At 43.6% G+C, this 14,574-nt stretch overlaps 1 protein-coding gene across 2 annotated transcripts in view; it reads right to left on the minus strand.

Annotated features, from left to right (window-relative positions):
* Tsp5D (Tetraspanin 5D) overlaps positions 1-14,574 on the minus strand; it is an 86,988-nt gene that overhangs the window by 16,164 nt on the left and 56,250 nt on the right. For both annotated transcript variants that reach the window (XM_065432067.2, XM_065432066.2), the window contains exons 4-7: positions 12,983-13,057; positions 8,504-8,608; positions 7,311-7,463; positions 5,061-5,221 (exon numbers count right to left, since the gene is read on the minus strand). In XM_065432067.2, coding sequence (XP_065288139.1) covers positions 5,061-5,221; positions 7,311-7,463; positions 8,504-8,608; positions 12,983-13,057 — 494 coding nt within the window. The remainder of the gene's footprint in view (positions 1-5,060; positions 5,222-7,310; positions 7,464-8,503; positions 8,609-12,982; positions 13,058-14,574) is intronic.

The raw sequence follows: 14,574 nt of genomic DNA on the forward strand, positions 1-14,574 counted from the left end.
AAATACACAATTGACATATGAGGCTGACTATAGACTAAAATTATCACGCTGGGTGTCCTGTCTATCTGAACGCCAGCAGAAATTCCGGCCATTCTCACTTAATACACTTCAGTACATCTCACAGAACCGTTTCCCATGTAGAAGATGCCACATCATACTAAATAATAGACCATGCGAGCGTGAAAACAACTCCCAGAAACTGCCGCCTAACATATGCCTGGCATACAACAAGGAGTTGTATCACTGCCATCACCAGTTGATCTGCATTCACGGAAAAAGTGTCAGCGATTCTCTCACCTTAACTAATATTGCTTTAACTACTGTTGTAATCCCATCCCTTATGTAATACCCCAGTGTGGGGTCTTTAAGCAAATAAAGAAAGAAAGAAGAAAGAGTTCTTGCCCAAACCAGCATGCTGACTGCCCACAGATGGCGCCACTGCCTACGAAGTATGGCAAGGTCTATAAGTAGCCTTAAGCATTTAAATAGAGAAACTTCTAAGAATTCTGCAGCTCACTTTCAGCCTCTCTCACTATCACAACTAACATTTCCTTTCAGAACAATTTCTGTTGTTTAATCTTCAGCATACCGTTTCATACCCGCTTGTGCTACTTGCCCCAGGAGGAGGGGGAGTTATGTACATAAACACTGCCAAGGAAAGCAGTTATCGATGCCTGACGAAGATTAGTCACTCCCTTGTCAAACTGTGGGCTCTAGCTTGAGCCTTTCTCTGTTGTGACAGCATTTCTTTGCATACTCACAGTCACTTTCTTCAATCTGGCTGTGTGGCCTTAAGGCTGTACTACTAATTGGGAACTCCAATGCAAACAATGCAATATACAGGGTGTTTCTTTTTCAGCCACACGGATTTTTTGAAAAAAGAAAGCATCAACTGTGTTGCCGCTAAAGAAGACACGGGAAATGTATGTGGTGGTTATAATAATTCAATGATTAAATGTTGATTATATTTTTCTATTGAGTCAATCAGTCTGTTTTTCAGCTTTGTTCTTCACTCATTTTGTGTTGTATATGTATATCGTATTTCACGCACAAATACGTTGACCTTGTCTTTCTTTTTAAGTGTTGACACATTATTGACCTTTTTTTTAACCAAGAGGCCAGGTGGGCCAATCCTGAAGATAGTGTAACCTATGATGCAATGTGGTAAACTATAAATTATACCGGCACTAATTATGCCTGTACCAATAATTTTGTCAATTCTGCAACTAATCCTTGCTTCACAAGCACTGTCGAAGCCCATAACAACACTATTGCCTTGTGCAAACCCTGCTTAGTCCAAGATAACTCGCTTCATTTCCCAGAAGTGTGCCATCATGCAGCTTTGACTCAACACATATATATCTACAATGGTGCACCATTTAGAGGGGTATAATGCAATGTGGGTCTTTTTTGTCTTTATTTGCGCTAATCACACTTGTATCATTAATTTTACCTGCTCTACAACTAATTCTCACTTCTTGTCTCATTGAGACTTACAATTTAATACCTCTTGCGACTCGTTACGATGCCCAGAAGAAGCGAGAGGACCGTTTTTTTTTTCTGGAAGTGGTTAGAGGATACCCAGATATGCCAAACATGTATGAAGTCAGCTAAGAAGAACTTGTCTTCAAAAAAAGGCTATGATGAGCTTAGTGAACATGACATTTTCGCAGATATATTCTTCAGTGATGTAGACATATTTAACCACTAATACCGTATCTACTCACATAATGATCACACTTTTTTTGTCAAAAAGATTGCCGCAAATTTAGGGGTGCGATGATTAGGCGTGTTAAATTTCCCGTGAAAAGAAAAAATTGTTTTCGTCTGGCATTTGTTGCCAGATGACAATAGGTCAACAAACAAGCGGCTGCCGCTGTAACAGTGCGGGACACCAAAACAAAAATGGTGGCTGGTGAAGCAAGCTGAACGTGCTGAATGCTATTTTTTTTCGTTTCGTCAGTACACTACGCTCATTGAACCAGTTTCTTCAGCATCAGTAATGAATAATATCGTTAATATCAGCAAGTCTGTGGCAATTACGTAGCCATGTCTACTTTGAGGGGACAGAAACAGAGATGGGCATGCTTAGCTGCCAGTGACATAGAAACACATGGCGGGTATGATGCGGAAACTGCGTCATTTGTCTTCACTACTATCTTAATATGCTAAGGTGGGTGAATATCTTAGCTGTGTTACAAGTGTCGGCGTATGAATAGGGTAGACTTCTAACGTATCAGTGTAAACGTGGCTACTATCGTTGCCGCTCACGATTTGTTGCGCGCCCACGAGTGCAGACGAGAAGCATCGAGAGGCGCCTTTTTTGTTGTTGTTGTTGTTGACCACAACCATTATAAAGCCTACAAATAATGAAGTCAAGGCAAGTTTGGTTATAGCTTCTTTTTTTCATAGAAGTGTGGAAAGTGATGAAAGGAATAAAATGGGGCATCTACTTAAGAATATTTGGTAGCCAGATAGAATATCTGGCTACCAAATATTTGGAATATCCACATAGCATTTGACAGCATTCGACAGATGGCAAGCGCGATCATCATTAACTAGCCTTGGCACACGACATATCATTGCGGCAAGTTCGGGGTGCTATCGTTACACAGGAAAGAAAAATAATCGAATTTTCGCAAGAAAATTCGGGGGTGCGATCATTACGCGAGTGCAATCATTATGCAAGTAAATACGGTAACTCATCAGAAGACTAATTAACAAGAAATTGTACATTATCTTTTTGTGTGCACCTAGGGGAAGCTTACATAACAAATCTGGAGCCAGTCACATTTTAATGCATCCCCATTTCTTTTATTCTTGAAATTGCCCCTAACTGAAGAAATTCGTCATCTAATCAATGCTCAATTCATACATTGTCAAAAGTGAGTAACACACTTTTCACAAGCATGTGAGTGCAGGTGTCGATAACAGCCCCAATGTTAACTGTACCTAACAAGTTTGTTTTTAAAATGATATCCCATTGAAGTTCATTGTGAGTTGCCAACATTTGGACTCGTGGACAAGTTGCACAAAATCACATTACACAACTCGTCCTTACGTTCATAAAGCTTAGTGACCAAAACTAAAGCTACAATTGTAAGTAAGGGGTACTAAGGAATATTGTTTGCAATATGCAATCTCAGAAAATGTTAGACTTGCAATGCATTTACATTTAATTTTGTAGTAATTTCTAGCTATACCGAATTTTGCACAGATAAGAAAGACAGGAGTAGACAGCTTTTCTCGCTAAACAAATGGCTTGTTTATGTGCACACTTTGCAAAGCAGTGATATTTCGTAGTGCATATTTTGCAGCAGTGCTATGTTTAAGTACTGTAGCTGCCTGTTCATTTCAGGTGAAATCTGAAGTGTGCGTCATCTGTGGCTATGGCACACAGACAAAAATTGTATGAATCATAGCTTTTCTCAGCAATAAATATCATGGCAATGTCTGTTACTGCTATGACAAGACAAGATACATACAGGCAAGCACTTGCAATAAAATGCATTATTTTGAAGGGCACGCATATAAATACTACTTTAGGAAAATTTTTTAACACTAACATGCCAGCGGTATAGCTGGAAGAGCCCTTTTGTATGCACAGTTGAACCTCGATATAACTAAGGTAAAACCGGCAATTTGCTTCGATGTTGTGAAATTTCGCCGATTGAAATTCAACCATCTATGCACGTAAGTAAAGTCGCCGATCGATTCTTCTTACACGGAAAGGGGTCGCCGAATTTTCAGGCAATTGGAAAAAGCAAATTTGAGTGAGAAAACAATACATTTCGATGGATTTGGGAGTCAGCGACAAAATGATGCGGTTTCATGCCACGTCGACGTTATCTTCACATGGGCGGTGCGCGAATTAAGCGAAGCCAGCCACGCTTTCGCGCGCACTCCCCCACCCCCGCGGCTGATAACGTCGCCCGCACTCGGACGACGCTATCACGAAAAGCGCTGGCAGCGGGGAGCGAGTGCTTCGTCTGCGTCTCGCTCCAATGGGTCACTCGAGATTACACAACCTTCGACAATAAACACGCGGGACGACAGCTTGCATGGTGCCACGCCGTCTCGGCACGCCCACTCTTTGCAAACACGACAGATTACATCTAAAGCAGGGTGCGCGGCTGCGTATGTGCTCAGTTGTGCTTACAGCCATGCGCAGCCACGGCCGAGACGCACGCCGGATATAGAGAAACGCGCTAACTTATCCCCCCCCCCCCGCCCCCTTGCGCGCGCTTGATCGCGTTACCGCGAGCTCTCCACCCTCCCCCTCTTTCCTTTTGCTCGCACGGGTAGGTGGCACTAGTGCGTGAAGCCACCATCTTTCTTTCTCACCCCCGCACAATTTCACTCGCACCTAAAGCACAAAGTGCGCGGGGCGCGATAGGATCTTAGCGCACTTGGACTTTATATGGAACATGATGTGGCTCTACTTCGGCGGTCGCTCTTGTCGCGCTACAGGCGATTTGATCGCGTGCGTGTGCAAGCAGCTGCTCGTAATTCAATCATTCGACCATCTGCATCCATGGAAGTTTTCATTTATTGTCTCGGCATTCCTTTGCTGCGGAAGCGAAATTTCGTTATAATGAAATCGCATACAAACACGCTTCGTTATATTGAGGTTCTAATTACGTGGTGTTCTTGGACAATAGGTTATGAAAAGTTAAATACTCCGTTATATCGAAAATTTTGTTACACTGAAGTTCGTTATATCGAGATTTAACTGCAACGGCTTTCCTTATATTTGTGCAACATTTTGAAATTTCCACTTCCATGTGGATTACTGTTATATTGGTGCCCCTAAAAGGTTTTGATGAACTTGACTTATGACTGCTGGTGACTGACTTGCAGGTTAATTGTGATCCCCCTAGAGTTTCCTAAGGTGCGTCCAATGGTCGAGCACACAAGCATTTTTTGCATTTGCCCCACTTAAAAGTAGCTGCCACGGTCAGGTATCAAAACCAGGACTTCAAATTTGGCAGTAGAATGTTGCCAGTGTTGGTGCATTGTGCAGCGGGTGAGGGAGAGAAGCGTGAAGGAGACATGCTGACCTCGAGTTGTATTTTTTCTTTTTCTTCTTCTCGGCACTTGTACAGAGCAGCAGCATAGCTGAGATGAGGCCAAACAGCTGGACAAAGGCAAAGCTCATGCACACAATGCCCACAATGTAGAGCCGCTTCATGATCCACAGGTGCAACTTGCGGTAGCAGCCCTGCATCACAGAGGGAGGAAGCAAAAAAAAAGCACCAGGTGAGGGGGAGGCCTTATGCCTGACCTCCACACTGGACTAATAGTGACAACATCTATATAATACTCGAGAGTTCTGCGAAATACCTTCTGGTCAGGTAAAACCATTGTTATGAAAAAAGTGGGCCACTAACCATAGTCAAAGCAAAATGACATTTGTAGATTCATAAAGATCTTGAAATGGCGTTTTGTTTTTAGAATGGTCGGCAACCTGCTTTTTTTTTATGCGAAGCATATTACGAGAGCTCAACCCAGCTCCTCAGGCGCGGCGGTGTCGCCTTGAATACCACGTGACACCGTGACGTCACTACAGAAAAGAAACGGGGCTCGAACTCGCGCCGTCGCTCGCGGCGTCGCGGCGGTATATAAGCAGCTGCGCTTGCCTCTGCTAGAGGCTCACGAGGTGAGATGCCTCCTGGAGACAGAGCTGCTCGTTGGAATGAGAAGCGAAGGTTGCGACGTGCTACAGAGACTGTTTCTAGGTGGCTTTGGCTCAACTCTTGCAAGATGGGCTGGGTGGGAATCGAACCAGGGTCTCCGGAGTGTGAGACGGAGACGCTACCACTGAGCCACGAGTACGATGCTTCAAAGTGGTACAAAAGCGCCTCTAGTGAATGCGGTGTTGCCTTAGAAACGAGCTGTTTAAGGCTCAGGCGTGCGTCGCTTGCTCAGGCGCACATTTCGTTGCCGCGCCGAACGCTGCGTTGCTCGACGCTCACCGCGTCCAATGCGGGGCGCGTACTCGCTGCGCCGTAGCCCATTGTCATACACCCCTTGGCGGGTCGACGGGAACGCTGTCGCGTTCCACTCTTGAAGGCGAAGCAGAGTAACGCATGAGTTGTTTCTTCGTCTAGCCGAACCAAATATAGCCAAGCAACAGCAGTTCATCAGGCTAAACAGTGGTTCAACAACTAAAATAAAGGCTAGTATGCTTCGCATCCTGGGCTTAACCTTAGCTAAGCCACAGCCATTTTTTCTAACAATGACTACATTGCAGTGTCTACTGACATGAGTGCAACAATTTTATATAAGATATAAAACTGTTGATCCCCACTACCATCATCATCTAGCTATTTTATCTCCATTGCTGGACAAAGCCCTCTCCCAGCAATTTCCAATTATTTCTGCCTTGCCTAAGTCAAATCCACTCCATGCTTGTGAATCGCCTGACGTCATCAGGATACTTAACCCTCCACTTCCCTCAACTGCGTCTCTCTTCTCTCACGGCCTGTTCTGTAATACTAAAGCACTATCACATGACTTAGTCAACTCCACTCTTTGCTCAATTTATTTTAATATCAACACCCCACGTTTACTCTCTGATGCTGAGTTTCAATGGCATATTCATAGTTGTTCGAAAGCTATGCCACAGAGCACTGTCTTCCGGCAGAAAGCATGCACTCCTAATATGCATTCGGAACAATTTCACTCCAGCCAGAGCAACCAGAGGCACTCTTACACAAAAGCATACGGCACAACTGCGCTGTCCATCAACTCGGCAGCACTTGCTCCACCTTACAGATTTACTGAGACTTTATTGTCTCATTCAATATTCAAGTGCTTCGACTTTTCTACTGCACTTATTCTTCCATCTAGGCTGTCTTTAAAATGCAACTGTTGGGTTTGATCCCTAGACCAAGACAAATTCTATTTAAACCATAAATGCTCGTAACAAACCTGTGCGGGTCTATTTAGTATTTTCATGCTGCTTTTGGGAAGTTGCCAACTTAGCCCTTTCTTAGCACTACTCTGCGAATGATCAGCTCTTGTTAGGGTCCCCCATTTTGAAGTAGAGTGCAATGTAAAAGGAAAGGCTCTATTTCGGACAATATCCAAGCTACCTGCAACATTTGATTTCAAAACAAGCACAGAGCCACGAATAGGCTTGAGACATCTTCCTCAACAATACTGGCTTTCAGAACTGTAACACCAGGCTAAACAACTTTGGATGAGCTTCACAGTAGCTGTAAGTATATGCGAAGGTAAGCTAATCTGCAAAGCGTTCAAACGGAAAACTACTTGGCCACTGAGATAGAAGTGAGTGCCGCACTGACCCCCTCGTGGATGAGACGCGGGTTCTTGGAAGTGGCGCACGCTGTGCCGTTAACAAACTCCTCCAGGCAGCACGACTGGGGCACCCACTCTTCGTTGGGCCACGCTGAAATGCGGTGCCAGTCGCGGTAGCTGTGGACGCCGCAACACTCAAACTGCACAGGCATCAAGCAAACAACCACGTATGTTCATCTCGCAGGTATGCACTTCTCATAAAGAAAAAAGAAGGAAAGAAACAAAGGTAGGCTACAGGCCATTGTTTCCCACAATTATGCGTAAGCACGCAATATCTGTTGTCATGAAAGTAAACACCTTTTCAGGCACTCATGTATATCCATCACTGATGCATTCATGTGGCGACGCGAGGTCAAGGAGATGAGGAGGCATGATACAGTTGAACTTCATTATAATCAAGTCGCATCTTATATGAAAATAAATTTGTTATACACGATATTTGTCATAAGCATATATTTGTTACACGCTGGTGAATGCAAGAACAATTTCATATTTACTTTATTAAATTCGATAATGTGTTATATGCATGCCATCAAGACTCAAGTGTACTGCGACATTTTTATATTTTCATTGTCAACGCAAGCAGCAAGGTAACACACCACCCACTCAGAAAATGCACCACTAAAGGACTTGCTGCTTTGGCAGTTGCCATGAGCTGTCCCATCGCAAGTTGCAGGAACAACTTGTGCATCTGAAACAAGTAGTCCCCTTAACCAGAAAAACGACCAGGCTATCAGGTGGCCAGACAAAGGCACGAAGTTATTGTACAATTAACTCTCTTTGAAACCAGGGAAACACCCCCCATTTGAATGCCCTTTTAAATATTACACATCTTCGCATTTGTCGCAGATTTATAGCAAGGTATCTGACACTTTTCACAAGGTTATACATGTATTACAGTCAGATCTTGTCATAATGAAGTTGCACACATCACGAAAATACTTTTGCGTTATATATGATACTTGTTACAAGCATACACACTGATTTCAGGTAAAATAGTATTAGAGAATTTTAGACTTCCTTCATTACATCCAATAACTTATTATTCTCATGTTTTTTATATTGATGTTCTACAATATTATATTTAATTCTTCCTGTCTAGTGCGCGCAGTTAACCTCTAGAGGATGGCTATGGAGTTTGCTAGGCAAGTGCTATGCAGCAGAACAGAAGGTCGCTCGCCTTTGTGTGGATCTGGTCCCAGAGCTCGGCAAGCCCATTGTCGCTATCCGGGTCGTACTTGTGCTCAATGCCCACCTTCAGTTCCTCCATTAGTGACTGGCCAATCTACAAATGTGCACAAAGAGAACAGGTGTGGCAAAACGTATGAAGCAGCTTTGCAATCGGCAGTGATGGCGATGCATATCTCCTAACGTTATTTGCAAGGCGATCATCTCACACTAGTCACTAGCTGAAAGTGTCCTTCATGCAACGGTAAGTCAGGTGAACTGATGAGGAATGTCAGGGCTATTAGGATCATTGAGCACAACCATTTTCGTAAAATCCTTTGCCAGACACAAGACGGTGGATATTATAGCTTGAAGCACAGGTTGAGAACAGCACCACCCGTTAACATTGTCACAACAGCCTGCCGAAAATTATTTACTGATGTGGCATCAAGCAAAGCCTGATTAAGAAAAATGGGGGCCCTGAGCTAATGGTCATGTTTACATGACCACTAGCTCAGGGCCCCCAATTTTAATCTCCCTTTCTCCCTTTCCCCTCTTTCAGTGTTTGCTACTCCACTGCTACGCTACTGGAATATACCCCAGGCTTCAATCCAACTGCTCCAAATTAAGAAAGAACAAAATGCGATCAATGGGATTCATGCGACAGTAATGTGTTAGCATTAGATTTAAAAAAAAATAAATTATGGGGTTTTACGTGCAAAAACCACGATCTGATTATGAGACACACTGTAACGAGGGACTCCGGAAATCTGGACCACCTGGGCTTCTTTAACGTGCACATAAATCTATGTACATGTGTGTTTTCGCATTTCACCCCCATCGAAATGCCGCCGCTGTGTCCAGTATATGAACCCGCCACCTCGAGCTTAGCAGCCCAACAGCATTAGTTTTACAGCACATAGAAGAAAAATGCAGCCAGCAACACGACTACTGGAATGTGCAACACATGTCAGTTTCATGGCTGAAGCACCGAGTGTCGGGGAACGGCCATGTGGGCTGAGCGCACATGGCCGAGCAGCAACTGTGCGGAGCAGCTGTGCGGAGAATTCTAGAACCCTCGGCTCGCTGCCTCTTCTTTCCTTGGCAGCGTACACAAACTGACATCTACGTTTTCATTCATGTCACCATTCTAACGCTAGAAAAGCAGGCTGAGCTAGCTTCCTGATTCCTGAAGGCCTCACAGTTGCACTCACTGCTCCGACTGCGAGTATTAAAAATTTCATCATCTAATAAGGTAAATATTCACTATTTATGCAGGACTTTTGGGGCACGTTGGAATAGCAGGATTTAAGACCTGGCTCTACATAATCGATCCCAAGAAAGAAACGAGTAAAACAAATTGCAGGGGCGCTGCAGACTGGAGACACCTGTGCTTTCTTTATATTTGCCACACATTACACTCTTTAGTCTGAAATTGTGTGAAAAATTTGGGTTTTGTCAGCCTTCTGTGGCCCGTGCTATTTTTCTCATACATTCAGTTTTTTTCTTTTCTTTATGGGTGCAAGTGATTATGTAATGGGAGGTCTTCGATTCTCATATCCCATTATACCGCAAAAGCTCAAGATTTGAAATTGATTAAGATCAGCCCAGTTGCCTGATTAATTAGTTAGCGAGTGTTCGCAATTCCTAGCGCCACTGGAGCAACCAATGAGCCAGCTTTTTGGAAACTTGGTACAGTAAACACACACAAAAGAAAAAATACGGTAATATTATTCCAAGCGAAATTATAAAATTCTATCAAAACGTTTGCTGCTGTAAACACCAACAAGTATGTTTACTTTACAGGTACACTTTATAACCATTCTGTTTGCTGAGAACGCCTCGATTTGTTTGGATCACTACTGTTTGGACCAATGTTAAGACCCTCTGAGGCACCAATGGCATTATGGGAACTATATGAGAATCAGTTCAGGTCAATTTTGGTTTTGGATACATGTGCTGCTGTGACATCCAAAAATTGTGCACTACAGTGCTCTGCAGCCAGATATAGCGGCAGCCACGTGTTCCCACGATGACTTCACTTAGCAATCTTGGCATCTAGCTACTCGGAAAATGGCCTCTGGTTGATGTGGCTAAATGAAGTTACACTAGGCGGGGGTACCATCTCTCCTTCTGTTTTTCCGGCTTTATATTTGTCGCTTGGACTTCCGTTATCTGTGGTTCCAGTATTAAGCAAGTTAGAATAAATTGGTCATTTTCCCCAGCTCTCGGAGATGAGGTCCTGGGCTGCAGCCTCCTTTGCCCCCCACCCCTTTAATACAGCACTGGCTCCACAATATAGTTAGTCATGAACGCCTCCCCCCCCCTCATCCCATTTTTGACATCCTGGTGGGTCAACAACACGGACATGCTTAAACATGTCACATAACGCAATGGAATATATTATGATAGTCTTAAGCTAATGTAGAAAAGGAGCAAAAACAATCTCTATGAGCAGAGCACATTCATAACGTAGCATAACAAGCTCTGGCTGTGGGATTTGTAGCCAGGCTTCTATACTCAATACACTGAAGCTTGACATTCACATACAAGTGACTACTGCTATCATATCTTCAACACTGTTTTTTAAAGGGCTGCATGCATGACTTTATGATACATGTCCTCAACATTCATACAGGTCTTGTAGACAAAGCTAGCATGTCAGTCAACATGACTTCAGGGTGTTTGAGCAGGTGTCCTAAGGGAAAACAAAGTTCAGTCATCATTATAGCATTGTTAGCCTTGTGTCATTGCACTCTCGCCAATTATATTGTTGGCCTCAAGGTCAGAAGTTGTTGCCTTTATATAGCGTGCTTCTGTGAAAACTACGAAAAATTCTTAAGGAAAAGCATGGGGAAGGCGGGAGATAGAGATTCAAAACAATGAGCAAACCGAGAACAAGGTAAAAGCGGGAGCCAACGTTCCGACAAGTTGACTTATCTTTTTCAAGGCCTTGAAAAAGACATGTACACTTGTCGGAATGTTGGCTCCCACATTTACCTTGTTCTAGTTTTGTTCATCGTCAAAAATTCTTAAGGAATATGCCATCTAAATGAAGAATGCAAAGTGATATTCAAGCTGCGGGCATAAGAAACTTCCTGATTAATCAACTATAGGCTCATTAGACATATTGCTAACTCATCTACTTTAAGTTATTAACTTAATAAAGGGCATATGCTGTCAAATTGAAGAGAGCCATTACTAAAATTATGTCCACAAACTAGGAGCCCCCAGATTAAACCCGATTGTGAGATATCTGTCTCCAATTACACAAGCTAATGCGTTGGTGTTGCAATTTGTAACTCCTTGAGAAAACCTCACCATGCAGTTTGGGGCAATGCTACATGAGACATTAATGTATTTTGGTGCACATTTCGGGGACAGATACCTCAAAACTAATGCTTACGACCCAGGTTTCTTGAAAATGAGCATTACCCTGAGCAATGGCTATCATATCAGTCCAGTAACAACAATGTGCTCCCTAATGTTAATAAATAAAGAGCAAACTTAATTGGTGAGTATGTGATTTAATTTATGAACCTATCACTAATTATAAGGATTTCCAGATGCCCACTGGCATAAACAAAATGTTGAAAAAAGAACAGCTTCTTTATCTCCACTCGACTATTGCACTGCCTTTAGGGAATCTTGGTGACCTTCATGGAAACACATGCCATATAGGAGAGGCTCAAGAATGATCTGCCTAAACAAGGGCTTGTGCTCATGTATGAGTGGGTTCAGCTTCCAGTCAGAGTGCTGTAAAAAACAAAAAAAAGTTGCAGTTTCGCCTGAAGAGCGAAGCAGTGATAGCGAGAGCAAAATTTTAGATTATCACACGAAGTGTTGTAGTTTTATAGGCCGTGTAAATTGCAGTGAACATTCACTTACTGCCTTTAAAAACATTGTGTCACACGCTCAAGGTCAAACATGAACAGGCCTCACTCAATGACCGTGAACACTCTCTGCCATAAAGCTGGCATGATGAGAAGTGGGGAGCGAATGTTTCGTGCTGTTTCTCACCTTACCATGTTGCTGAAACTTAGATTACGCAACCTCCAACACAAGGTGTGCAGGAAGACAGCAAGCATGAAGCCACCAGTCATCTCGGCTCACCCTCAATCCTAGCACCCACCGCAGATTACCTCCAACATACAGCGCGCAGGATGCATATGCGCTCATCCACGTAGACAGCTATGCGCTGCCACGGTATGCCAAGGCCGGGCTGGAGAAGCAGACACGTGCTATCCTCCCTTAGTGCACACTTGGTCACGTGGCCTCCAACGTTGGGCGTGCAGGAAGATGGAGCACTTCAAGCCACCATCCCTCGCGGTTCGCCCTCGCATGCTTTCCCTTGCATCCGCGACGTACGGCTCGCGCTGGCCGCTGATTGTTATCGTACTCAGACATTATACGGAACATCACAGTGATGGAAAAAATTCACCTTGAGTGCTACTATAATTGCAATCGCTATAAAAAAAGGAACAATACTCACATGGCGACGGTAGATGAAGCCCAGAGTTCCAGCGGCAAATTCGAGTAAGAAGATGAGGATCACCAGCACAAAGTACTGTGAAGCGAACAACAAAAGGTATGCATTAAAAAATGAACTTGCTGCGTTCAATGTCATCTCCAATGAATGTTATCTCCAATGACCATAGTTAGGAATCCGTGTTGTATTTGATTGCCTAGTGACAAAGCTATGGCATCGCAAAAACATATGCCAATAAAGCACTTGAAAAACATGCATGGCCCAACAACGCTCTGCAGTACATACTAATTCATGGCTGCGTGCTTGTGCCACAAAACTGCCAGTGCGGCCAGCTAGCTAGTAGGCTAGCAATGCCAAGCAGGACAATCAGCCAGCCAAAAAAAAAAGCACAGTAGAACAGCGACTGGTAAGGGCCAGCAAATACAGGTATATACAGGCTGGCAGAAGAATATCCATCCTGCTGCAGATTATGATGCAGATAAGACAGAAAAATATTGCTGGTATAACTGACTATGCGCCAATTAGGGCCCCATGTAAACTGTGCATCGAATGCACAGGTGATGCTCAGAAATTTGTGAAAAAGAAAAGGCATAAGGTCACTGCCTGCAACGACTGGCTGCCATTTACTTTTTGTGATAAGCTGCACCTGCTATACAAAATAGACATACTTTTACACGCCCAATAATTACTAGCAGATATTCACCATTCGCATGGTCCACGTTTTGACAAGTTGAATATGTTCAAGAACTCTGTCATGTGTGCTACATTCATGGCAGCGATATCTGAGTAGCCTAGATCACCAGATGCTGCAGCTGAGAAGACTACTGCTCGTGACATAAAATAATAAACAAACATAGACAGGAGTTTTAGGCAGCGTTTATCCGTATGGTAGCCACAGCAGTACCCGTTGTGCAATATATCCGAGAGTGAGGTACACACTGCTTCTATGTGCTATTTATGAAGTTATTAACGCGACAACATTAAGGGACCCATGTCACAGAAACTCCGGTGTCGGCACTGGCGCATATGTCCGTGAGCGAGAAATGCCGTATATATTTAGGTGTATGTATATGGTATATGCCACGCCTTGCTATAGGACAGGCGGTATATCCAGGTTATACGAATATTGCCACACCATTCCATCACTAAAGTTGCTCATACCTTGTCTTACGTTCTTGGCAAAGTTATTTCTCAGAATTTTGAGATTGACAGCCCATCAACAAATGTCACAAAACAAAAAACCGACAGTGCATGTTTTTTATGTTAAATCCTCTCATACTGAAATATTAAAAGTGGGAAACAATAACAGAAACCTGAAAATCTTGTAATTTTTTGCTGTGGCTGTGCATGAGGCCCACACAAGAGGCCGCATTTCTACCAGAAAGCTCACCTTCATGCATAGCTTTCGCCACCAGCGTTTCTCGGCAAACATTAAGGCTACATAAGCTACAGTTGTAAGCGTCCTCAAATTTTTATGCGAAGCATATTACGAGAGCTCAACCCAGCTCCTCAGGCGCGGCGGTGTCACCTTGAAACCACGTGACACCGTGACGTCACGACAGAGGAGAAGTGGCTTTGGCTCAACTCTTGCAAGA

Source organism: Dermacentor albipictus, chromosome 3 (assembly GCF_038994185.2).
Source record: "Dermacentor albipictus isolate Rhodes 1998 colony chromosome 3, USDA_Dalb.pri_finalv2, whole genome shotgun sequence".
Lineage (NCBI taxonomy): Eukaryota > Metazoa > Arthropoda > Arachnida > Ixodida > Ixodidae > Dermacentor > Dermacentor albipictus.